General features: G+C 48.5%; 1 protein-coding gene across 5 annotated transcripts in view; it reads left to right on the top strand.

Moving 5' to 3' along the window:
* The window catches only part of LOC139755378 (carboxyl-terminal PDZ ligand of neuronal nitric oxide synthase protein-like), a 472,165-nt gene that overhangs the window by 6,198 nt on the left and 438,101 nt on the right, over window positions 1-27,866 (top strand). For 3 of the 5 annotated variants that reach the window (XM_071673604.1, XM_071673606.1, XM_071673602.1), the window contains exon 2: window positions 5,974-6,441. In XM_071673604.1, coding sequence (XP_071529705.1) covers window positions 6,316-6,441 — 126 coding nt within the window. In that variant the 5' untranslated portion in view covers window positions 5,974-6,315. Of the gene's footprint in view, window positions 1-5,955; window positions 6,442-27,866 lie in introns of all 5 variants that reach the window. The other 2 variants (XM_071673601.1, XM_071673605.1) reach the window with 1 other exon arrangement.

Below are 27,866 nucleotides of genomic sequence, written 5' to 3'. Positions count from 1 at the left end.
AATATCCTCTGATAGATGGATAGCGATATCTGGTAAATAGATGAGGGAGTTATGTGGTATCTACCTACACGCTTGCTTGCGTGGAGTGGAGATAGTATTAGGGTCCAGACCATTACGCCACAGTATGAAGGGTGTACACAATTATGACACTAGTTGGTTGCAGGTGCATTTGCGTTGTATTGCCTTGGTTTAAAATAGATGCTTTGTGCAGCGAATGTTCATTATCATTAATGATGAGTATCCTTTCCGTAAAACTATAACTCTCCAGCAAAAAAGAAAACCGCAGGTTTAGGTTCATTTGGAAGTCAGGTATTTTTTTTTCTTCTTTAACGTGTATTGCGATAATAATTGGTTCTGTTTTCACAGTTGCCGGCTGCTGGTTTAAAGCTGGAAGATTAAGGGATAATGATCAGACGAAAACTTGTTCTTACGTATGTAAAAGAGGTTTATCGCATAGTCTGGTCTTGTAATTAGACTTGTAATTAAGCCAGGTTCCGTCATAAGTTTACCAGACATAACGAAATGTGTAGACTCGGTTATCCCATAGTCATTGATTTTAATTTCTGCTTCATTTTGCTCTTGGTTTCCCAAGCTGATTGTGTATGCATGCCAATGACGGGAGGGGAATATCTTGATGTTAAATGGCGTTGAATTCGTTGCGTGTCTGTTATTCAAACGAAAAGACTATGATTAATATTGAATTGGTATGTCTGACTTGCTCGTTTTAAAAGGTAAATTGGTATTCGAACGGGGGCTTAATTTGTTCTTGCAGTAGATCATGCAGTGTGCTATTTCGAGTTTGTTTCTGTACTTGTTTAAATACCACGTGCTTTATAATATGTATATCAGTCCAGATTTTATTGTAGTCATCGCTTCCATATATATATATATATATATATATATATATATATATATATATATATATATGTATATTAATTGCAGCTACGTCAAATAAAAGTGTCAAAAGCCATGGAACGCTCATGACTTTCTCTTGTCTGTATGTGGCGCAGTGCGCGTGACTACTTTTGCTTGGACTGATTTGGGTCGTTGCAGAAGTTATAAAGACTCTACTGCGAGATTGAATATTCACAGAGGCAGAAGTCGCGAATTTTCCCCAGTTCGCTGTTTGATGTGTTCGATTTCCGTTTCGTTATTTTGACTTTGTGTTCGACTACACCGTTTCGACTAATCAGTTCTTGGGTGTGATTTTTTTTTCTACTAGATTGGTTTTAAATACTTTTTTTTTTGTCTCATGACTTTTCATTATTAATGTAAGTCCTTGCGTCGTATGAGTTGTCTTATGATTTTATTATTCTGGTATCCTCAGCAAGTTGCCTACTCGTCTTCCTTTTTTTTTCCCCCGAGAAATGACTTGCCTAGTTTACATATTAGCATTAGAATCGTGTACACTTGTATGCTACTGTCATACGAATGTTGTATTCACCGGTTGATATATATATCAACCAGGTGAGGATATTCCCTCAAAGGCCCAGTCCTCTGTTCTTAACGCTACCTCGCTAACGCGGGAAATGGCGAATAGTTTGAAAGAAAAGAAAGATATATATATATATATATATATATATATATATATATATATATATATATATATATATATATATATATATATACACGCCATTTCCTGCGTTAGCGAGGTAGCGCCAGGAACAAACGAAGAAATTGCCATATTCACTCACATTCACACCCTATGTGTTATGTCTTATGCACCAGAGAGCCCCTTATCAACAGATAAGCCCCACAGGACTTTCCGTGGTTTACACCGACCATTTCATATACCCTGGTTCAGCCCATTCGATTGCTTGTCGTTCCCATTATACCACCTTCCTCTTTGTTTGCTATATCCTATGCATGGCTCACACCCTCCTGCATGTTCAAAGCCCGAACTATCAAAGAATCCTTTACTCCTTTCATCCCCTCAGTCTTGCTCTAATGTCGGATCAGGGACAAAACTTACCGGGCCTTAGAAATAATCCCATTCTGAGTCTTGTTACACCATCGTTTTTGTTCTGAATTATTGCAGGACAATGTGTTATTCGTATAGTCAGATATCTGGTCGGGGTATTATACTTGTGCGCATTATACTTGTAGATACGGAATACGAGTAAACTAAACACAGTTGCCTTGAAGGATGAATGGTTATCATTTCAATAGTAAATACAGAGGTTTCATTCTCACTAATTGCCCTGCATGAAAGGAGTAAAGTTCCCATTGCTGTGGCGGGGGTTCAACTGAACGGTTATTAGAGGATGACCGAGCGTTTCGGCCTGACTTTGTTCTTTTGTATGCTTTCCCCATGGCTGGTCTCTTATTAACAAGATTGGCTGCAATAGCTAACCAGCCTTTCCCGAGGCCCATGTTGGATGGTGGAGAGAGAGAGAGAGAGAGAGAGAGAGAGAGAGAGAGAGAGAGAGAGAGAGAGAGAGAGAGAGTGCTGTATCGTAACAGGAAGGGAAGGAGGAAAAAGAAAACGCGCCGAAGGTTCGAGTTCATTGTTTTCCTCCCAGCGGGATGGCGTTTAGTTTGCCAATTTGGAGGGATGTCTTAACGAATCTGTTCAGGTTTTCTTCTGCTTCCGGTGGGATCCCCTCGCCAGACGCTGCAGGGACCGTCTTGTATTGCCAGCACCGTGAAACCTCATTTGTCTGTCAGTTGCCGCCAGCTTGACTTTCTCGGCTCGCCGGGTAAATTGTTTTGTCTTCGTTTTTCCATATGTTAACGTCGTCTTACGTCCCTGTTGTGTAAGGGGCAGGATGAGCGCGGTAAGAATGCGGGGTTATTGTGGTGCTGTATGTGTAACCGTATCAGTTCGCACGTTAGGTCGAGCTTTCCTCACCTGTTCAAGAGGTTATCCAATGAATGAGCGATATAACGGTACCGGAAGGCACCGAAGATAAGCTCCCGGCATTGATAAGTATGAGAAACCGTAACACGAGTTTGGATGAGTGGGTGGGGTGGAGTGAGGATGGGAATGGGGGGGGGGGGGAGGGGGGAGCAACTTCTACTCTGTGCCTCGATCTCTGTGATCGTGAACTTGACCCCGTGTAGATTGCGCTGTTCCTTAACGCTGCCTTCCGCCCAGCCTGACGTGTGTATCCGAGAGACCACATTATGAACACATGTTGAGTTTCCGTAGAATCTCAGATTTTGTGGAAAGGGAAAAAGGAAGGAACTTGGATAGTTTATTTACACCTTTTGGATCAGACGTTCCCAGTGGGACTCACTCTTCTCCCTGTATAGAAGCGCGTCTGGTTTATATATATATATATGACATATAACCCCAGGTCCCTGTCACTGAAGGGGCTCTTGCAGCTTCAGGGCTGCGTTACTTCCAGTAGCAGGGAAGCGATGGATTCCTTCGGAGGTATTCGGGGCTGGATTGCTGATACGTAGTGTTAGGTGGAGTTTGGTAGAGGGTAATCGTTAGGCGAAGTTCATAGGCTTGGATAGGTTATGTTGGGTCGATGTTCGGAGGACCTGGTTGGCTGTGTAGGTGATGTTGGGTGACTCTTGGGTGCACTTGTGTAGGTATTGTTCGGTTTAATGTTCTGGGCTGAGGGTATGATGTCTGTTTGTTGCGAACACTCTCGGCTAACGCTCTGACTTATTTTATTTTGGTTTTCTGGAGTTTGGAAGGATTACGAGTGAATTTCCTCTCGGGGAGTCGCCTCTCGTCTCTCGTAAAGAAAAAGGTTGACCTAGATGATGACTATTAACTTACCAGAAACCCTCTTGAGGGGATTTTACTGCATACGTAAATCCTTGGATCAGACGTCTACAGGACTCTTCCCTCCTGTATAGAAGCGCGTCTTATATATATATATATATATATATATATATATATATATATATATATATATATATATATATATATATATATATATATATATATATATTATCCCTGGGGATAGGGGAGAAAGAATACTTCCCCCGTATCCCCTGCATGTCGTAGAACCTCTCATTTTTTAGTTTTCTTAAAGAAGGAACAGAGGAGGGGGCCATGTGAGGATATTCCCTCGAAGGCTCAGTCCTCTGTTCTTAACGCTACCTTGCTAACGCGGGAAGTGGCGAATAAGTATGACGCGGAAGACAGCGACAAAGTATAATAATAATAAGAAATATATATATATATTCCTTGGGGATGGAGAAGATAGAGCTAAGTGAAGACTAGCCCTAAGGTTCTGTCATATGTTCCTGGCACTATCTCGCTCATTCGAGAAATAGCGATCACGTATGAATACACATATAGCAAAAATGCTGCTCCTCCGGTAGGTATCATTAGTGGTAGTGTTCAGAGGTCAGGTTCAGGGCGAGAGGAAGCAGGAGGTTTGGGGAGGAGGGGAGAGCGCCAGGTCGGGGAGGGTGGCGGGGTAGTGACGCTGCTGGGAACTTTGAACCCCGTCTGGCCTCGCCTCGTCAACCCCCGCGGCGGCCGGCCGGTCGTCGTTGGGAAGATGGCCGGAAGTGAGGGTTGAGTGGGCTGGCTGGCTGTCTGGCTGGCTGGTTGGCTGCTGCTGGTCTTCACCTTGAGTCGCCTTGTAGCAGCCCCGCCCGCACGCATCCCTCAGGTGACTGGCCCCGGCCTGCCCTGCCCCCCGGGAGCACTCTAGCAAGACTGCCACGGTTGTGCACGCACACTAGGAGGGTGAATGAGTTGCCCTGTCGCGAGTTGTTTTGGGGAGGTGGATGATAGCTAGAGCCGTTGGAAGCTAACGGTTGGTACAGCAAACGAACGAATGCGCCCGAGGGGGGAATAATTAACTTGCAAGAGGTAATTTCTCTTTCACTGGTCAAAGACTCGATTTCGTGAGTTATCGTATTCGTAACGCATAGATAACTGAACTCTTATTCGTGACGCTTAGATAGACGAACTCGTATTCGTGACGCTTAAATAATTGAACTCGTACGTATTCGCGGCACTTAAATAGTCTAACCCATCGTATTCGGGACAGACAACCGCATCCTGTGTCGTTAAACCACTAGGAACTCCGGCCCATCGCTCCTTAAGGACATTCCTTCTGAGGGAAGTTTCCCACCCCGACAGGCTAAAGTCTGGGGGGGAGGCCCAGAGAGCGTCGGGCACCAGTCCCAGAAGTGGACCGGGTTTGAGGTGCTCGAACCACCATGACAGCAGCTGTGCATGGTGGCCGGATAGTGGCCAAATGTCAGTCTGGTGGAAGGATGAGGGGTAGTTAGAGGCCGTCGTTAGAAGGATGAGGGTGGTTAGAGGGATCCTTTCTGTGAAGGATACGAATGGTTAGAAGCCATTCTGGGTATGTATGATGAGGGTGGTTTGAGGTCTTCCAGTTAATGATCGGAATGATTGGAGGTCACCATCGGCTGGATAAGAGTGGTTAAAGGACAATTTGGGATAGATACTATAATGAAGTTTTATGTAAAGGAGGATGGAAATAGAGGCTTTCGTGGCGTGGATAAGAATAGGCAGAGGCCAACTTGGGACGAGTATAAATAAATGGTCAAAGGCCATCGCACGGGAGGAAGGATGATTATGGATGGGTAGGGAACAGACCGTCCTGGTTAGATGTGGGTAGCCCCGCGAAAGATAGGTATGTAATTGTAATTCGTGATAGGTGATGGTTTGGAAGTAATTCAAAAGTAATTCTGGCATTGATAGACAATATCCTGGTAAGACTTATTAGACGTGACTCTTCAGGCAGGAAACCGTTACGAGGGCATGAAAAAATGAATTTCAGTTGACTGATTAACTTGTTAGCACAGATCTGTTTGTCACAAACTCTCTACAGCAAGTCACTGACGTTTGATATAAACACATGAAAAAGATAGAAATTCCACCTTTCCTCCTCGGAAAATAAAGAAAATTTGATCAGAGATTAAATGCTAGAAGTGAATACTGTAGAAAATGGAAAATATACATGTGTGTGTGTGTGTGTGTAATAATTCTGTATCTCCTTCTCAAAGGTGTACTTTTTTTATTAGGAATCAGACCACCGGAACTTGCCAGAAAGCCACTGTAAATGGCACGAAGCGGTGGCGTGTGTGACACCAGCGACCCAACCCCTCACCACTACCCACAACCTCCTCGACCCGTGTTAACGTTCGCGTCTTCACGGGAACCCTCACCGCTGCCCACCCTCCGTCCTCAACCGCTGATGGGGAGGAGCCCATAAACACCACCCCCACCCACCCCCTCCCTCCAGTGGCATCTGCCTGTGTGTGTGCGCGCGGGGATTGCTTTTGCGTGCGTCGTGCGCCCGCGCGCGTGTGTTTGAGTGTGTGCGTGTTTGTGCGCGGGTGGGGGAGACCGGTTAGCGGTGCCAGATGCGCGCGAAGATGCGGATGCCGAGCAAGAAGCAGTACAACCTGGTGACCAACGATGACTACGACTCGAGGATCCCGCTGCACCCGGAGGAGGCCTTCAGCCACGGCATCAAGTTCAACGTCAAGGTAAGGTGGCGGGACCACGCCCGCTTCCTGCTCTCTCTCTCTCTCTCTCTCTCTCTCTCTCTCTCTCTCTCTCTCTCTCTCTCTCTCTCTCTCTCTCTCTCTCTTACCCTTCTTGATAGGCGACGGAACTTTCTAACGCTTTATTCTTTCTTTCATCATATTTATCTTCTGTCTGGTTATGGTTCTCTCATTCATTACATTTTCCCCCCTCCTGTATGTGTCGTGTGTGTCGTTCTGTATTCTGATCTGTTTGTAGCATAGTTTTATTTCAAATATAGTCTTTTTTTTCATAATTTTTCGATAGATGTTTTGTATTGCTGGATTTGATGCATGTTCCATTCATATTGTTCCTCCAGTTGGAAAACTTGTCTTATACATATTGTATTTCTTGTTCCAGTCACATTTTTCCTTGTTTTTCTTGTCTTCTCTTTTCCTCTGTATCTATTTGTGTATTCCCTGCACTCTTTTTGAGTTTTATTTCTGGATGCTTTTCTGTGCCTCTCGTGTTCTGCTTTTATTTTGTTCCCTGTGTATTTTATTCCATTTTTTCTTATTGTTAACTTCCAATATGCATCACATCATGTTTCCCCAGTGCCAAATTCATTATCAGAGGACACACACACACACACACACACACCACCACCACCACCACCATCATCATCATCATCATCATCATCATCATCATCATCATTCTCAGCTGCCTCACCTTACCTTCCACCCCATCATCATTATTGTCATACCTCTCTATCACCCCATACAACTTGCCGCCCTCGCATTGCCGCTGTGACATTGGGCCTTTCACCCTAATGTTTCGTAGCCATTGAACACGACGCTTGGATACGAAGGCTTGGCCCTTGGATCATGACCATCAAGGGGTCAGGTCGAAGTTCACGCTATCATACCCGAGTTGGACCGTCGCGCTCAAGGGTTTTAAGTAACTCAGACGCAGTTGGCTGTGTTTCAGACTACTCCTCCCTCCGAGAATGCAACAAGCATTGCCATCATTGTAAAAAGGATCGTGAAGTATGTAACGCATTCCGTGCTCACCACAGTTATAATTTCCCTCCCCAGGTAGGTTTCACTGTACGTAGCGTTTTCGAATTCCAAAAAATGCTGCACATAGCGTTTTTTTTTTTTCCTTTTCCCCCTCTCTACCCACCCAAAGCACTGAACACTGTGTTGCAAAAATGTTCTTACTGATCATTGTATCTGTAGTTACATTCCTACCCTACTCAGTCAGCTGCCGTTATGCGAACTTTTTGCGTGATCGGCAGTTTTACTTCCATTCCACATACGTTTCCCTGCAGGATACATATGTATATTTTGTTTTACGTCAGAGGCTCCAGTCACGCACAAAAGCCCGCAGAAAGGCCAGGCCCTAATTGAAATATAGAGAGGATTGTGACGGAAAAAGATGAGACGAGTTTTGGAGGAAGTGAAAAGCCTTCTCAAAATGTGTCATAGTTATAGGGAAACACATAAGAAGGTAGAGGGTTCCAAAGTTCTAGGTGTAGGGTTAAGATATAGCTATCAAAACGGCCCACCACCCTTGAGTTGCCAACGGCGACTCAATATATAATAAGGGATCTTAACCTTTACAACTCGGCCTCAGACTGTGGGTGTTTCAACTCCATACTTTATCATCTCTCAGTACCCCACCCACTCACCACCATCGTCATCGGTATGTTCCACCCTCCAATCCTGCCATACCAAGGAGAAAGGACCTTGATGTCTCATTACGTGACTCGTAGGTTGCTGTAAATATTCTCTGCCTCCTCTCATGACCTACACCTCTTGCAAGCAGCCTCCGCTGTCCTTGTCTGACACAACCCTCGTCTCTCACACACACGTTTTCCTTATTGTTCTCAGATTTCTTGAGCCTTTTTCCACGAATCTTAATTTCATTTTACCTTTACTCGTGCTCCTCGTGCTCTTCATTATCTTTCATTGTTTGTTAATTTCGTTGGATGGTTGACTTTTTTTTATTCGTTGTATTTAATGTTTCCTGGGAATAGCATTTACGTATTGAAGTGTTTACTTGCATGTCTCTTGATTTCATGTTAATGTTACTCTGTTCGTGTTCTATACTTAATGTAATTTGTCTGTTTTCCTTTTTCGTTTTTCCCGAATATGTATGTCTGTCTAGACAAGTAACTATTCCTTTACTTATCTGAATCAGTTATAGTAATAAACAGAATACCTAAAACGTCGTATGATAATCGATAATCAATCATCCCGTATACTTCATGTTATTATTCAATATATGGTGTATTGGAAACTGGTATCATGTAGTCGTAGTAGCAGTAGTTTCAAATATGTAATGATGAGTGGGAGTATTAACGCTCACACGGACGTGATAGTCAGCTGTCCGTCGCTGTGGACGGGTTGATGTTCCCCCTCCTCACCCACAGCTCCTCCTCCTCCTCCTCCTCCTCCTCCTGTACCCCTTGGGAACGGGGGAGGAGAGAGAGAGAGAGAGAGAGAGAGAGAGAGAGAGAGAGAGAGAGAGAGAGAGAGAGAGAGAGAGAGAGAGAGAGAGAGTGCGACGGTGCCAGATTTACGGTAGAGATTCTGCCCAGGAATCGAGCGGAACGTCTCTGCAGGCGATTGTGTGTGTGTGTGTGTGTGTGTGTGTGTGTGTGTGTGTGTGTGTGTGTGTGTGTGTGTAAAAGAAAGATATTCGTAAACATGTCATCGTAAAATGCGATGCTACACACACACACACACACACACAAAACCTTAAACGAACATGACGTTAAAAAAGAAACCTGACAGTGAATGACATACTTGAACGTTAAGACAATGATGAAACGATATCCTCATGTGACAGGGGAGAAAAAAAAAGAGAATACCCCAGCTCGCTTTGTAGCGTAAGGAACAAGTAGATTTAAGAAAACACCAAATGTTTTAAAGACTGTTGTTTCATTTCTCGCTAAAGAGGGCTTTTCCATAACGGGTAACGGAGGAGACTCCAATATTCTTCCGAGGGCTTCCCGCTGCAGGAGCGAGTAGTGGTGATGGTAGTGACTGAAAACAAGGTCAAGGAGTATGGGAAGGAACGGTCTTGTACGGTGGATCATATACAACGTGAGGGTCGGGTCGGAGGGTCGGGTGTCGGTCCCATTCGTTCTTTTTATTCCAAGTTGATTACCATGAACGGGCGTTTTGATCTGCCTGCATGCACTGCATTACACGTGACGTTGGTATTTGGAGAATACAGATGCTTGTAATCCCTCAGGAATATCATTTTTTTAATCTGAAAAATAAACTAACGGTGGTCCAGTTAGGTCCAGTTACTGTAACTGGTATAATTCGGGATAAAAATCCACTCTGTAATTCGGATATTTTGTGTGTGTGTGTGTGTGTGTGTGTGTGTGTGTGTGTGTGTGTGTGTGTGTGTGATGCTGGGACTGGTAAACCTTATGGGGAAATACACGATATCTTGACATAAGGTATTTCTTGTTTAGGCTGTCTTAGTTTGCTAGACTGTGTACCTAGGCATGTGCCTAAGTCCCTCCGCACTAAATCCATGTAATGTTTGGAAAACTGGAATTCATACTCGAGTGCAGTAAAGTTAGAGGCAAATTTCCTCAGCTCTGGAGACTTCGGATTGGTAATAAGATTTCTGTGATAGATGTTTGGAATAATAGATGAGGAAAACCTCAGTTGTCAGACCTGTGAATGTAAGATGCCTCCTGTGTACTGCAGTACTAAAGATGAAATGTTAAAAAGAGTTATTCAGGATACCAAGTGAAGGATAGTTGACAGTTAATCTTCTCCTCAGACGTGAAATGTGTGCTGAGATGTCTAGAATTTATGTAATTCAAGAGTTCAGGAACATGTGCATGAGCTCTAAAAAAAAAAAAAAAAAACGAAGAATGTGTGATGGAGGAGGTATGCTGCATAACTGTCACCATTGAGTAAACAAGATGGTTTATCAAGTGCTGACTGTATTCTTCGTTGTAAGACTTCGCTCCACATAGGTCAAGTCTCTCTCTCTCTCTCTCTCTCTCTCTCTCTCTCTCTCTCTCTCTCTCTCTCTCTCTCTCTCTCTTTCTCTCTCTCTCTCTCTCTCTCTCTCTCTCTCTCTCTCTCTCTCTCTCTCTCTCTATATATATATATATATATATATATATATATATATATTTATGTAATATCACATTATCATAAGTCACTGTTTCAGAGAAGGATGTTTTAGGTGTGTGACGTTAAAGACATGTTGGCATGGCTACACCTCATACATTGTTTGATAACAAAAGCTCTGTGTACGTAAACACTAGGTACTCGCTCTCTCTCCCTCAATGTCTTACACCTGCGGGTAGTGAGTGAACTTGGCTCTTTAGGGGTTGTAGAGGAGGTGGTTGGTGTACCACGGAAGGAGCACCATGGCCATCACCGAGTGACGCGGCGCCAGGAACCTTCTTCCACCGTAGCGGCCACATGCAAGAGCTGCTGGAAGCAACGCTACCACACCACCCCCCACCTGCAGCAGGAGTAGCCCTCGGCCCCCAGCCGCCCGCCCGCCCGCTGCCCGCACTACCCTCACTCGTTGCTCCCCCGCCTTGCGTCATTGTTAATCAATAGTCCTGTATTGACGCCTGACCCCCCATGCTGGCAGCCGCTGGCACCAAGATTGAGTTGGGATTCCCCCGGGGGGTGGGGGAGGGGGGGATGTAAGAACCTCATTTAGGTAAGACCACGACTGATTGGAAACCCCATTCAGAATTTAAAGTCAGGTTAGAAACCCCTTCCCCCCCCTCCCGGAATGGGATTTAGACTTAACCGGATCATGGACTCAGGTTGGAGGAAAAAATTAGCAGCGTCAGACGGACTAGCGACGACGGTTTGATCCGGCGGAGCGAGACTAGATGAACATTGACTGGATCGCTTCGGCGGTGCATATTTACCCCGGCCGAGCAGCAGTAATTACGCCCCGGGGACTTACGAGGAATGGCGGGAAAGGGCGGGAGTGTTTTGTGTGGGTTCGTGTTTTGAGAGAGAGAGAGAGAGAGAGAGAGAGAGAGAGAGAGAGAGAGAGAGAGAGAGAGAGAGAGAGAGAGAGAAGCCTTGCATGATATGTGGAACTAATTTTCATATGTGAGGGTTTTGATGTTCTTTTCTTTTTTTCTCGATGCTTATCGCGCTACGGTGGCTCACAGTTATTTTGGGAATGACTTTCTTGTGGACGAGGTTAGCGTTTAGATGTGGTGAAGTGCAGGTACGGTTGTAATTGGGTGTTTTTTTTTTTCTTTTTTTTTTTTGGTGGACAGAAACTGAAGGATGTGAATGTATGCCACGAGTCAAGATTCACCGTGTCCAAAGCCTATCACAGGGCCTCTTGTCAACGGCATTAGGTTGTGTGTTCTGTCACAACTGGCGCAGGTCGGGCGATTGTCTTTGATGAGTGTGTAGGGTGGTTTTAGGTGGATATGTGTGTGTGTGTGTGTGTGTGTGTGTGTGTGTGTCGTGTGTGTGTGTGTCGTGTGTGATGCCCTAAGAAACCTAGGTACTACACGGGTCTGAACGGAGGGGAAAGACTGCACTGTACATGCTGCTCTTGGGAGAGGAGGTTGGCCGTGTGTAAATAAATACAGGACCGACTTTTGAGAGGAATTTACGACTCCAGAGGCACGTCACGCGAGTGGAGGAACTGCTGAAACTGGTATAAACACACCGTTCAGGTGGGAGATCGTGGACTTGAAACCAGAAATGGAGAATGCATAGTTATGTGACTGATGGATGATGTGTCGTTACTGCATTAAGTGTTGCGAAGTATGTTTTTTGTTTTTTTTCATGCATTGGGGCCTTTATGTGGTTTCCGGTGGTGTGTTGCATCACCGTCCAACACAGGAAGGCCATCATTGCGTTGGGATGACTCACAAAACACTGGTCTTGGTTAAATATGTTCCGGCGAACAAGGGGATCTAATGCCAAGGGAGGATTCCCTAAATGAATCAGACGCTTCGTGATGCGTTACGGTGTTGAGGATGGACGGGCGGGGGTGTGTATTTCTCACGTCATTTACATGGCTACCGGAGGAATAATGTTACTGTGAGGTAATTGTGTGTTGATTACAGAGGTGAGTAATTGATAGTAATTAAGTGAGGGGGGGGAACAGTCATATCCGAAATAGAAGTGATTTGATGAATGTATTCACAAGCTTAGAACTAATCCCTTATAAGGATTACGAGGTGAGTTATCCCGGAGGTATGATACAGAGCTGATGGATATGGCAATGTAAGATATAATTTGATACACCATTTGACGCGAAGGGTAACGAATGCAATTATGAACTTGAAAGGGGGATCGAGAGCGGAGGGAGGGGGTCGTCGGAGCTGACGCTGATGGGTTCGTTGGTGGTGGCGCAAGCTTGAGCTTACCCTACTGCTCGGCCCTGGGTAGTTGGGTCGATGGATTCTACCAAAGTTTTGGTATTGGTTTTGGTATCGCTGGTTTATTGCCAACGACGGCCTCCTCTGCCTGGCATGAATTAAGGGCACGTGATGTGCAGGGTTAATGTTCCGTATTCAATTTTTTTTTTTTAGGTCTTGTAGTCGTTGAAAAATCCGAATTTAGGGTTTCTAGATAAAAGGAAAATCGACTAGATATCTGAAAAACTGAAGTTTCGGATTTTTTTAAAAAAGAATACCATCCTAGTGTGAAATAGTAAATCACACACACACACACACACACACACACACACACACACACACACACACTGGATGAAATTCTGGCTGAATCATCCCGATATGTCATTCCTGATGTAAAAGTCTTTTCGTCACTCGATTAGACTCTATTCACCGTCGTCGGATCCTTGAATACGGGGTCAGGGTACGGGGGGAGGATCGCACAAAAGATACGAAATTAAGACAAGTTAATCGCTCGGTTGCCCTGCACGGGAGACGCCCCGTGGGAGGGAGGAGGCTGAGGCACGTCGACAGTGTGGCTTGAGTTGTGGCGTGGAGGGGGATGCTGTGGACGAAGCCAACCGTCGGGACGGGAGCGATGCTCAGGAAATCGTGGGGGGGCAGGGAAGGCGACCGAGGAACGCGTGGTTGTCTGGACGGAGGGACAGTCAGCAGGGTGACCCAGGAACGAGGGGTCGTCTGAACAGAGGGACAATGGTAGACAGACGGGTGGCATTGAAATAGAGAGGGGTGGCACCGATAGAGGGACGGAGTGCATTAACAGAGGGGGGGGGGGAGCGCTTGGCCTCTGTCAAATGGACGGGTGTTTCGTATTGAGGGACAGATGCCACTAACATAAGGACGGATGGCGTCTATAGAGAGGGACGGGTGGCACACATCAGAGGGACGGATGGCTCTAGTAGAGGACAGAGGGCCGCTGATATGGGTAGAGGTGACGTCTATAGAAGATTGGATTGGGTTACGTAGGGACCCCTGTGAGGAGTGAGAGACAGTGTTAGGAATGATTTACACCTTGGAAATAAGAACTGTGGCCAATGTTGACGGTTCTTTTGTATGCCACAAACCTGCAGGTGTCTGTGCCTGGCTGGGGAGTCATGCTCCTACTGACGGTTCGTCTCATCTTTTTTGATGATACAATTTCGTCTTCAGGAGATGGGATGGTCTTTGAGATTTTCGGGAATAGCAGATGAGATTGGCTGGGGGGGAATTGTGGCGGACGCTGTTTGGAATGATAATGAAAAAGGTTGGTGAAGATATTTGGGTCGCATATTCATGATGAATATTAAATATTTTAATTGATCTTCGTGTATCGACAATATTCTCGCGTCTCTGTAACTGTAGGTGCAATGTTAGGTTAAGTTGGTCGTTTGGGCTTAGGCCTGTCATCTGCCACGTATCATTAAGGCCGTCGTGATCAAGTCATAACCACCAGTTCGAAAAAACTCCGTCGCCATTCTTGACATGTTCCACATGACTCGCTTCTGCTTATTTCATGTGGGATGGCGATGCGCACCTACGGTTATCCCTGACGTCACACCCATTTTTTTTTTTTCTTTCTTGCGAACCAGTTTAAAACCGGATTGATATGTCGACCCGCCTTCCATGAATGCCTTAGGCTACTCTCACGCCATCATCATCATCATCATCATCGCTTATTGGACAGAACCTGATACAGTGTTACATCATTTGATGAACAATAGTCTATCGGCTTCATGCTGACGCTGATGGCGTCACGGGAGAGGAGAGGTTGGAAACGGAAAAATCGTGAAGCAAGTTAACACTTCGACCGGGTCACCACCTGAGCACAACTGTGCGATCCACGGGGTGTGATGGCTCGACAAAGGGGTCAGGTCGAAGGCGCACGGCCACCCGTACTCAAGGGTCGTGTATCATCGTGCCTCAGGCCGGGCGTACCGTCGTGTTCAAGGAGTCGACTCGGTACGAATTGGCGTACCTCCTTAGTAAGGCAAGGGACCGGGGGAATCTAAGCCAGGAGAATTCTTTTAACAACTTCCCAGAGATAAAGTTGTTGGGAGTCGCTGTGTTTCCGTGGAGCGAGATCGGGATCTTGCTATCTCTAGCTAGGGTCGTATGACATTCGTATCTTTTGGAAATTGTGTAGTAGTAATTTTTTGTCTTGTAAAGCAGGGGCATCATGGTAAGCTGTTACCTTGATAGTGTTTTATGTGTGCGTCTGTCCTTTGTATTGTCTTATGGTCACAACTTGCGATTGTTCCATCGCTAAGTTTAGTCGGCTTCCACGTACGCGCAGAGGCAATCTGTACTTATTTTTTTTTTCAAATTTTAAATGTAATAACGTAAGTCGTTACTGTACAGCGAAATGTCGAACACACGAACTGTGTGGAGATGTCAGCCGTAGTAGGCCTTAATGAGGGGGACTTCCATTCATTGTAAGGAACAAATAGAGAGAGAGACATAAGAAACCACGAGGCTTACTGGTTAACTGAAGCTTCGAGAGAGACGTGCAGGATGATGATGGTCTCTTTTTTCCCCTCCCTCGCTGCTGTCTCGGAAGCACCAGCTGTGCGGGGTGTGGGGGGATTAGCGAGAGGAACTCTTGTTAATATTAGACCCGGGAGTAGTGGACAGTACCTGAGCTTGAGCGTTGCGGTACGACGACGACCATTGGGGAACGAAGACGGTACGACCGTTGAGTACGACGATACGACCACTGAGTACGACGGTAGGATTCTAGTGCTTAATTTGTAAACATAGTGCACGACTGCACGCACGACCTCTGACCACGGCGATGGTGCGCCCTTTGGCACGACAATATGGCCCTTGAACAGAAGGGTACGACACGACCCTTAGTTATGGCCTCCTGACCTTTGCTCAGACCTTGATAGGTCAGGATAAAGGCCAAGCCATCCCATCCCGTGGCCCTAGAGGTTAAGGGCCGTTAGGAGGGCTTTTGGTAGATGAAATGGATTTTCTAAATTGCCACTCCGGCATAACAGCTTACGATAGTTTTACTGCCGTGATGAGCGACGATGCACACACATGGTTATCAAAATTAACATGACAATAAGAGCGGATATGTAAACCGTAATTAAAATCATGTTGGCTTAAACGACAAATATTTATGACGTTCGTGGAATTTTGCGCGGAACATTTTGTGAAATGAATGTTTTATCCAAGCAGTATCGCTCGAGGGGTTTTTATTGTGAAATGTTTCCCTTTTCGAATGAAATGACAGACCGTGACACAGATGGCGTAGCTTGATGCAAACAGCTGGCTGTAGAAAATGGCGCGTTGGCATTATGTGTAGGTAGTTGAGAGTTCGTATCTTTTTTTCTTATTCTTATGTGTATGTGGATGAGTGATTGTGTGTGTGTGTGTGTGTGTGTGTGTGAGAGAGAGAGAGAGAGAGAGAGAGAGAGAGAGAGAGAGAGAGAGAGAGAGAGAGAGAGAGAGAGAGATTTATATGCGATATTCAGCACAAAGTGATATTTCATTCGATCCAATTGTATAGATTCATCTATAGAGGAAGGAGTGGAGGCGTGTTGGTGTGTGTTATGTATGGAAGTTTATAAAGATGCACGGTGGTAGAGAAAGCTTGAGAGATGCGGCCGCACGAGTGCACAGCTCCTCCCTCCTCATGCAGGATGAGTAGTTGCACACACACACACACACACACACACACACACACACACATTCTTATGTTGTAGACCCCAGGAGCGTGGGTGATAACGTGTATGTGCTTGTTGCCACCTTTGGAAAGACCGCTTTTCGCGCGCGACGGTACGACTCCTTGAACGCGGTGGTACGACCCCCCTGTGCACGACGGTACGATTCTTGAGGACGTTTGTACAACCCGAGGGTGTTGTGCTGGCCTGGTCGCCCGTACCGTGGTAATGTAATGCAGCAGCACCACAGGAAGTTGTGCGCTCAACCATTTCTTTTAATTGTGTAGCGAAAAATGAGACTATTAACAGTGCCGTTGGCGAAGCACGGATGGAGTGTTTACACCGCCAGGGGACAGTGATGCAAGCTGTGAGGTGCAGCGTTTGGCAGGAGGGAAGGAGAGAGTCATAGTGTGGGGACGATGACTTCTGCAAGAGCCTTGGGAGGCGTCGTGAGTGGGTGGTATCGCCTCCTAAGACTCTTGTTGTTGAGGCGTCGTGTGGGGGTATGATACCTCCTCCAGAAGCCTTGGGAGGCATCGTATGGGGGGATGATACCTCCTCCAAAAGCCTTGGGAGGCATCGTGTGGGGGGATGATAACTCCTCCAAGATCCTTGGGAGGCATTGTGTGGGGGTATGATACCTCCTCCAAGATCCTTGGGAGGCATCGTGTGGGGAGAATGATACCTCTGAAAGCCTTGGGAGACGTCGTGTGGGGAGAATGATAACTCCTCCAAAAGCCTTGGGAGGCATCGTGTGGGGGGATGATAACTCCTTCAAGAGCCATAGGAGGAACTCAAGAGGATGATAACTCTACCAAAAAGCCTCGAGGTATAACACGACCTGTATCTAGCACTGTCACGTTCCATCCATACTTGTGAAAGCCACTGTTCCCGCCCTTGTTTCTCCTCGATGGGTCGACACCTGCTCCTCTTTCTGTGACTTGTGTTGGAAGGCCTCGCGACCCAGCTGGTACCAGGCGCTAACTGATCCCCCGGGAGAGAGGCAAGGGGTGGGGAAGGGTGTCGCGACAGTCGAGCCGCGGGGATCGTGTTCCACAAATTGCTCTCAAAAATTGGATTCCACAAGGAGTCTCGGGCGGCAACAAAGGCGAGCGAAGTGAACAGTCGTGATCGGATTATTGCTGCTTCATAAAGTGATCGTTGGGCGGCGCACCCCCACCCCCGACCACTTACTTCTCCTTCAGCGCTTCCGCCACCTCCTGACGCTGGTCCTGGTGTCCCTCATGACGCTACTTCTGGTGCTCCTTCTGACGCTGCTCATGTCAATCTCCTCCCACAGCTAACTTCTCGGTGCTCCTGCCGGTATCCTCCCGTAGCTTAACTTCTCGGTGCTCCTGCCGATATCCTCCCACAGCTAACTTCTCTGTGCTCCTGCCGGTATCCTCCCACAGCTAATTTCTCGGTGTTCCTGCCGGTATCCTCCCACAGCTAACTTCTCGCTGCTCCTGCCGGTATCCTCCCGCAGCTAACTTCTCGGTGTTCCTGCCGGTATCCTCCCGTAGCTTAACTTCTCGCTGCTCCTGCCGATATCCTCCTACAGCTAACTTCTCGCTGCTCCTGCCGATATCCTCCTACAGCTAACTTCTCGCTGTTCCTGCCGGTATCCTCCCACAGCTAACCTCTCGCTGTTCCTGCCGATATTTTCCCCCCATCTTCTAGCAGCTTATTCTACCCCAACCGTATAACCTTTGCAAGGATACCAGGCCCGTGGACACCCCGGGATTTCTGAAAGCACACGTAAAAGGTATTAGAGTAAGTCGTTGACATCTGCCAGTCCGACGTTGGATGGACGTGGGAGCGGCTTAAAGCGGGAGCTTGATATTGTATTTTGTGACTAAAGACTCTTACTGATGCTTTGAAGTGACTTAACGTGAAAAGATTGTTGGAATAGGATTCAGTGCACCTTGAGATTGGACTAGGATTCGATTAACCTCCAAATTGGAACAGGATTCGATTCAGATTCAAATCGGAATAGCACTCGAACCGTCTTCAAGAATGAATTCGGCTCGACTCCAAACAGAAATAGGGTTTCTCTGTTTACCTCCAGAGTCATTAGAAAGTAAAAAGAAGTGACTCATGTGACGCTGTAGCCTCCCTCCCCTCATGCTGGAAGAGGAGCCTGATTAAAGCAGGAGTCAGCCAGGGAGAAGGCCGTGTCAGCGGTGGAGGCATTTCCGTCCGTCACTTGTTTCCGGAGAGGTCAACAAAGGCTTTTTCCCCGGGGTGCAGGCCAGGCCCTCACGACGCATCACCAGCACGACCCACGCTCCTGCTCCTTCCGCTCCCGCCGCCGTCTGCCTGATGACTACTTTACCCTCCAGCACCCATGACCTCACTCCAGTGGCGATGACCATTAAGAGCGAGGAATTTCGGCCTGTGGTTGATGGCCCCGAGAGATGATATTCCCCTGATGGTGGCGTTCCTCCTCTGGTGATGGAAGTTCATCTTAAGTGGTAGTCCGTGGAACCACCGTGGAATGTCGGAGCCCAAAACGGACGTGGTAGCTAGCCTCTTGCCTGGTGTCATGTCCGTCACGAACAAGTACAAACCTTCTCGCTTGGCTCTAGTAGTTTTTTATTATGGTCGCCTTGGAGTGGACGCTGGTGTGCTGATGATGTGATCCTCTCCCCCTTGACATGCTGGTAGCGAGGTTCGCTCCCATGGCCGTTCTCAGGGATGATCACACACACACATACACACATACACACACACACACACACACACACACACACACACACACACACACACACACACACACACCTCACTTCAAACCGGATTACCAGATGGCATGATGTCATGGATCATGAGTGTCATTCCTCCCAAAGGTCAGTCATCACTGATAGGATTATTTTGGAACGCAAGTGTCGAATACTTTTCGCTGGATTACCTTACCTGAGGCAGGGTTGGTGTAGGCCATCCGTGGCCCCGTGTGAGGGGTGATGCAGAGCATAGAGGAGCGTTGTGTTATAGTGCAACAAGAACTCAACGACTCCCTTCCTCCCCCTCCTCTTCCTTCGAGTTGTCAATCTTTTGTCCTGCCCAGGGAAAGGGTCAAGTTCTTAGACGTACGATAAGAGACGGTTCGAAGGTAGGAGGACAGAGATGCCTTGACTACAGGGTAGACCCCCCCATGACTCCTCAGAAGTGGAGCATGACGTATGATACCTGACCTCATAGCTGGAGCATGACGTATGATCCCCCTGATCTCGGAGTATCACAGATGACCCCCCTTGTCGTCACTGCTGGAACATTACTACAGTTCACACCCCGCTGACCCCGCCCTTGGAGCATGACCCCCTCTGTCTCACAGTTCGAGCCCTCAAAGTTCGAGCTGTGAAGGCCATTTGTAGTGAGGTTTGGATGCCTCATGATTCTCGAATGATTGGGCCGAGTAGAACCCCCCCCCCCCCCACACACACACACACACACACACACGCGCGCGCGCGCGCGCGCGAGATAACAGCGCATTATCATCATCCAGAGAAAATCATATTCAATTATGTGTGCTCTATGTTTTAGCTACATAAATCAGCTGCAGTGAAGCGGCGCGCGACAGAATAGTGAGAGAAGTGTGTAATTCAGGTCTCCAACCTTGTAGTGGCTCCACACACACACACACACACACACACACACACACACCACACACCACACACACACCTGGCATACTCTAGGGTGTGTGTGGGTGTGTGTGTGTGTGTGCTTACAAGTAAGGACCTGGTACATATATACAAGGTTAAGAAGACGGGTCAACACGCGTGTATAACTCTCTCCCCGTAACACACAAATAGGAGTCACACGCCAGACCCTGCCTGCAGTGGCTGCAGTGCCTTAGGACCACAAGCCAGCACGACAGCCCAGCAATCACTGCCACTACACCATCGAACCATCACGACCATCATCGCTACCACTATCACCACGACCCTCGCCACCGCTACCACAACCAACATTCCACCATTGTTACTATCACACGCACTGTCCAGTCACTAGTACTAAATGCCCACCACCATCACCACCCCCACTACCACGGTCTCCACCCTCCACACCACTACCACCGCCGCCACAACCACACATAACGAACCATCAGCTCGTCATACCACCACCACCACAGGTTCCACGACCACTCCCTCCAGGAGAACAGTCGCCAATCATTGGCATCAATCATCATCATCATCATCATCACATCTGGAAAGAAAAAAAAAATATGAGCGTTCTGAATCCCGATGATTGGAGGCCTTTAATGGATTTGCTGCGTGATCCAGCTTAGCCCAGGTTCTCACACACGGGAGACTCTTCCTACCTCACCCAGCTGCTGCTGTCGTCGTCGCTGGAACGTCAGCGTGGAACAAGACTCACATCGTGATGGGTCCGTCTGGAGATGAGTGGCGACGAGTCTGTCTCTCAGTGCCTGCAGAAGAGTGAAGCAGATCTCGAATAAACCAGCTCCAGTCCCCGCAGCTTACCACTGTGAACTAAAGTCATATATTATTCTTCGGTCCCCATTTATATATATTATTCACTCATGCGGCCCTTCAGCCCCCGTAATCGTGCGTCGCCAGCGTGTGTCTATGGTCTCATAAAAGCTACTAATCTGTTGACAAGAGAAAAATCCCGCAAGTGTTGCACTCTTGTTTTGGATGAGGTTCGGGGAAACGCCGGTCCTACAGCTGACGCAGGACGCCTCTTCCGTGAGGACAGAGGAGGAGCGGTAGAGACCCGGAAATCGTATTGTCGTCCGGATCCAATGGTCTGTTGGTGTTTGCATCCCTTTTTGTACTACGATGAGGGACCTCGCTGTCCGTTAGCGCCGCTAGGCCGGTCACCGACCACCAGAAGGTCGCGTGTGACACCGTGAGAGAGAGAGAGAGAGAGAGAGAGAGAGAGAGCTTCCTTATGAGTACTTGCGACGACATTTCGCCAAAAGGCAGAAGAGCTGTCGCGCAGAGCTCACCACAGCAAAGTCTAGGGGCTACGAAGGGACCAGAGATGATCTTGCATATCTTTTTTCCGCATTCTTTTCTCGTGACTTTTCTGATGTATAGTTGGGCAGACTCGGCTGGTGAACGAGTGTGGAAAGGAATGATGGATGTTATGGAGACGTTCTTGAGTTCAGGCGCAGGGAGTCCAAGTGTTTCGTGTGTGTGTGTGTGTGTGTGTGTGTGTGTTCACAGCTTCAGACTGAGGAATGTATTAATGTTATGAACGTTACACTCACCTTCACCACCACCACCACCATGACCGCAGGTACTACCTACACTATCACGACCAGGCACGACAACGTTCCAGTGAGCACCACCGCCACCACCACCACCATCACGACCCTTCATCACCACCACCGCCATCACGAGTAGCACGACCCTTCCAGTCCCCTCCCCTGTTCCTCCACCACCAGGCACAACGACCTCGTAGTGAGCGCCGCCACCACCACCACCACCACCGCCATCACAAGTAGCACGACCCTTCCAGTCCCCTCCCTTGTGCCTCCACCACCAGGCACAACGACCTCGCAGTGAGCGCCGCCACCTCCAGGGAAGCACCACGACCCAGTTTGCCCCATTCCTGAGGGGCAGCCGAGGGCTACCAAGAAGCGAGAGCATTTGTCGTGATGTGGTGGCGGCGGCGGGAGAGGAGGGGGAAGGGAGAGGTGTGTGGGGTGGTAGGGAAAGCCTTGGCGTTGGAGAAATTGCCGAGTTTGGAATAGAATGTCGTCAACAACTTCGCCTTTCACGGAGAGGGAAAATAAACAGCAGCGAGTCTCGAGACCGCCACACAGAACAAAATATTGCAACGAGTTCTGTGAAGCAGACCTGAGGATTCAAGTATTTGCTGCACGGGAACCTTAGAGGATTGGGGGGGGAAGGGAGGATGATGGGGGGAAAGACACTACCCCCTCAGGACAGATCCATACTTTGCGATGTCTCCATTCCTGCCGAGGGACCTGTGCTGGGCCTGTGTGTTGCGCTCTTGGTTCCTCGTGCACTGTAAGTCTTTGCGTTGGAAGCTCTGGGCCGTGCAGTTAAGAGTGGGCGGGATGGCAAGTGATAACTCTTGCATTTCGATCAACCTGGTTAGCTAGCTGGCTTGGCCGGCTGGCGGAGGTGGGTGTTGACGGCCAGGGCGAGCGTGATGGTTGGTGAAACAAGAATTTGAAGGATAGCCAGACATGTTCACGGTTATGGCAGCTGAGAGACTGGCAGAGATATGTGTGTGTGTGTGTGTGTGTGAACACTCGAGAAAAGTTTTTTTTATAGTGTTTGAACCGGGCTAGAGCAAGTAATGTCGTTGACAAAATAGGGAGGCTCACATTACAGAGGAGGATAGGCACCAGACACAGATGTACATAATTAAAGCGAACAGGATAGCCGGTAAATGACGAGGTGTATTCTATACAAGTAGAGCAAGGAGGGTAACTAGGTTAAATGATGTGGAGGGTTGGCCCACTGCTGGACCACTCCACGTCATGGTAATGCCCTAGAGCCATTCCTTCAGTGGAGAAGAGACGGGCATGCACCATCCCTGGAGGGGATCGGTGTGTGTGTGTGTCCCAGTCCATAACGCGGTACGATACAACAGCAGCCAAGGACAGGAAGTGCCTGACGATGGTGGCAGATGGTCGGCCACAAAATGCATGACACAGCTGTTCCTCCTGTGGCTCTTTGAAATTGAAACTGAAGATGTATTAGACCGAGGAGAGAAGAGAGTTTGTGGGATGCAGTAGCTGCTTTCATTAGCAGGAGGTAAGAATTTTATCCTCTTGCATTCACAGGCAAGTGGTTTGTTCTGGGCCAAGCATTCTGGGTTGCCGGGAGTCCATAGACAATGTTGCTCTGTTTGAGGATCCAGTTAAGCTGGCCTGTGAGCCGCTCACACGATACCAGCACGTGGCACAGTGGAGCGAGGTGATTAAGATCTGGAGAGAGAGAATGTTGGAGATAAGGATTATGTTTCAGAGGATTGTGGTCTCGAGAGATACTGTCTTCGGTATGAGTGATGATCGTTGTATGTATGTATATATAAACCCTCACTTGTAGGCTCCCATTAGGGGAAGGGTATGTATGTTAACTCTACTGCTCACACAGCACCTACCAGACGTAGGAATAGACGTAGAGGGCACTCTGGCAGGGTGCATAGAGCCACTGTATGGGGTGGGTGAGCGTACGTACGGCGGGAAAACCACAAAGGCTTCATTAGGCAAACCCCCCAGATGGTGCGGGGGGGATGATGCCCCACTTTCTGCCCCGACAAAAGCTTTCTTGTCTCATGCCTCTCCTCCAGTATTATTACCTCGACGCTGCCCAGATTAGATTTCAGATTTTTCCCCCTCTCCTCTCTGTCTCTCGCGTGTGCCGAACAGAGGAAAGTGTTCGGTAAAGAACGGCCACAAAAACACTGCCTCTGGTTGGACGTTTTTGTTTTGGGAGGGGGCGGCGGGATGGTGATTTCCCGGGGAGAAGGGCGGGACGGGAGGGGTGGGCTGGACTTGCACGTGCGTGCGCTTGCCAGCCCCGTCATCAGACACCGCAAGTGAGAGTGCTTGGCCTCAGCTTGAGCTTAGGCCGGCTCTGTACTGCGGCTTGATGTCGCTTTTCATCTCTCAATCTATTAATTTTCTCCGGCAGTTTGATTGTGTGGATATATACATCAGGCCGCGTGCTCCGAGGCTTTCGATTTATTGTAACACCGACGTTAGAAGTGATGACTTGTTATTATTTTTTTTTTTGTGTGTGTGTGTCTTCGTTGAGATAGTCTTGTTTACTTGGGTCATTGACCTGAGACAGAGAGAGAGAGAGAGAGAGAGAGAGAGAGAGAGAGAGAGAGAGAGAGAGAGCTAGCTGAGGTTATCGTTCGGACCAGAGTTTCAACAGTTCAGGAGCTCACTTTCGTAGGCATGAGCATTTGAGTAGTGTGTACGGGAGTGACCAGCGCCTGTGTGGATGGTGGAAGGTTACGGACGCGAAGTGTGGGACGCAGGAACGAGTTGGTGATGCATGAGCGGGTGTGACCGATGTGTGAGCTAGGTGTGGCGCGTTGTAGGCGACGACGACAGGCAGTCCCCCCTCAACCCTGACAGGCAGGCCCCCTCAACCCTGACAGGCAGCCCCCCCCCCCCCCCCTCAACCCTGACAGGGTTAATCGAGGTCGTCTTCTGACGAAGAGGTGGTTAGTAAACGTCTTTGAGGAACTGGTCCCGAGGACGACCTAAAACGGGAAATTACAAAGTACATATTATGACACGGGAGATACGTTGTACATTTATGGGCCTGAGAGAGCGGTCGTGCCGTGTTAGTACAGGAGGAGGAGACGGGAGTGTCCGGGAGGAGCTCGAGGGAGGTTGTTCGAGGCCGAGGTGGAAGAGAAATGTCGGCGGGGAGAGGATGACCCCGGGGGAGAAAGTCTTCCGTGCCTGTTTCGGGTCGGCGGCGTTGCACACTCAGACCCTCGTAACCTCCCGCCACCCAGCTCCCTCCCTCCCACACACAGATGGCGGTGAGGAGGAGGGTATAGGGGTGTTTAGGGAGGGAGAGAGAAAATGATTTGAGAAAGTGACGTTCGTGGTGGCTCTAGAAACGGCAGAGTAGATAAGGGGTTGAGGCAGGGCGAGCAAGGAGGAGGAAGAAAATGTACAGAAGATATAATGTTGAGAGATTATGAAGGGTGCTGTAGAGAGAAAGTATAAAAGAGAAATGGTTTTCGCGAGTGGAGAGGGAGGTAAGATTCGCACGATTAGTCGAGGGTGATGTACTGCTTGCTTGGAGGCCCATGTGACTTCGAAGTCGCCTGCCTCCGTGTGTTGCCTGTCTGTGTCGCAGGCAGAGGCGGTGGTACCAAGCCAGGAGGCCAGACACGATCGGAACGCTTCGCTGAGGAGGATTATAATCAGATAGGAAAGTACGAGGATATCTCCTGAACACCACTTAACAAAATGAAAAAAAGAAAATAAAGAATATTAAGGAAAGAATAAAGATGGCTGTTTGATAAATTGGAAAAAAAAAAGGGGGGGGGGGAGGGTTTGTCGTTGACAGTTTGAGGAGCAGTTGGTTACTTTATCCCCGGAGGTGGACTTTTTGCCCCAAGCCAGGAGGGTGTGGTGCAGGTCGTACACACGATGCTTTACGACGACGGTGGTACTACAGTAAATTTGCCACACAGCGGCGGTACCCGGGTGGGTGACGTCACGGCCTTTTGTCAGTTGGCAGAGGTAGGCTGTCGCCCCCCCCCCCCCACCCCCCCACCCCCCGTCGCCACCCCCACCCGGGATGTGTAGCTTGATGGCAGTGATGTTGCCCTTGGGTGGTGGCGCGTGCCGCATGTGTGTGTGTGTGTGTGTGTGTGGGCGGCACGGGGTGGTGGAATGAGGCCCCCACGTGTTTGCGTGGGTGGCACGGGGTGGTGGGGCGGGTGGTGGTGGGTGCTCGTGCTGGCTTGGGGAGGAAGTGTGCGTCTGCGTCGGCTGGTGGCACTGGTGGTGTAAGGTGGGTGGCACGGGGTGGCGTGAGGCGGGTGGCACGGGTGGTGTGAGGCGGGTAGCACGGATGGTGCGCCTGCTGGCTGGGTTGGCGCACTGGATGGCCCGTGCAAGCGCTTCCCGGGGCAAGGGGGTCACAGGTGCTGGTTGGCGTAGGTGGCATGGGCGGCCCGCTGGGGGGCGGCGTAGATGGCTCTAGTGGCGGGTGTCATTGCCGGCCTCCTCGGTGCTCCACAACACACCCCACCATACAACTCCCACCCCGCTACCACACAACCTATCTACTCCACCTCACAACCCTCCCTACCTCACAGTATCACACAATCTATCTACTCCACCTCACAACCCTCTCTACCTCACAACCCTCCCTACCTCACAGTATCACACAATCTATCTACTCCACCTCACAACCCTCTCTACCTCACAACCCTCCCTACCTCACAGTATCACTCAATCTATCTACTCCACCTCACAACCCTCCCTACCTCACAGTATCACACAATCTATCTACTCCACCTCACAACCCTCTCTTCCTCACAAATCTCCCTACCTCACAACCCTTCCTACCTCACAGTGTCACACAATCTATCTACTCCACCTCACAACCCTCTCTACCTCACAACCCTCCCTACCTCACAGTATCACTCAATCTATCTACTCCACCTCACAACCCTCCCTACCTCACAGTATCACACAATCTATCTACTCCACCTCACAACCATCTCTACCTCACAAATCTCCCTACCTCACAACCCTTCCTACCTCACAGTGTCACACAATCTATCTACTCCACCTCACAACCCTCCCTACCTCACAAACCCACCAGACCACACAGCCCACCCCACCGAACTCCCCTCCTCACCATACAACCCTTCCTACCACACAACCCTTCCCCTACGCAACGTCCACCACTCTATTATAACCCACCCACCCCCTCTTTATAAAGCACAGATCTGTTATCTCTCCTTTCCCCCCTGTGCTGTACCTCCAGCAGATAACTTCGTCATAGACCATCCTGTTATTGTTATCTGGCCCTCCCGTGTCCTGCCGCTATATCCTAGCCCGCCACGCCAGGCTGTACACACAACCCACAACGAAAACGTCTTTGTAAATTCGCTCTTCCTCAGACCGTTCACACAGTGTGTAGACTGCCACCTGTTTATCTCCGTTATGCATACAGTTTTCTTGTTTACACACACACACACACACACACACACACACACACACACACACACATAAAGTGTACGCTGTTTAGAAATTCCTTTAGGAAAACTGACTCCAGAACTCGTTATTGTTAAAGAAAATACCCATTCTTTCTATCATGGAAGGAAGTGTATTATTTTCATACTCCCATTTTCTATAGCATGGAATGAAGTGCTTTATGTTCATACCCCATTTTCTGTATTATGGATTGAACTGTATTGTGTTCATAGTCCATTTTCTACGTTATGGCATGAAGTGTACTGTGTTCATAGTCCATTTTCTACGTTATGTTATGAAGTGTACTTGTGTTCGTATCCCATTTTCCGTATTGTTATGGACTGGAGTATACCGTGCTCGTACCCCATTATCTTCACACGACGTCGTGCATCGTCTGGTGTTGGTCGGTAGGTGAGGCACGGCCACCGTGTTAGTATTGTGACGCGCGTCCAGAGTGGAGGAGGGTGTGCTGCCTGCTGTGTTACAAGAGGCCAACGCTTTTATCGCCGAGACAGGACTTCCATTGGCCTGGAGAAATGGCCCTGTGTGCTACACATGTTGCTGCCGTGTCGTGGCGGGCGGCGGTGGTATGGTGGTTGGCTGGCGGGGTGGACTAGAGAGAGCCGGGGGGTGGGACGCTGCCAGGTTGTGAAAGAGAGAGGAGGA

This window comes from Panulirus ornatus, chromosome 19 (genome assembly GCF_036320965.1).
Source record: "Panulirus ornatus isolate Po-2019 chromosome 19, ASM3632096v1, whole genome shotgun sequence".
Taxonomy (NCBI): Eukaryota; Metazoa; Arthropoda; class Malacostraca; order Decapoda; family Palinuridae; genus Panulirus; species Panulirus ornatus.
This window is presented reverse-complemented; position numbering and strand designations above follow the sequence as displayed.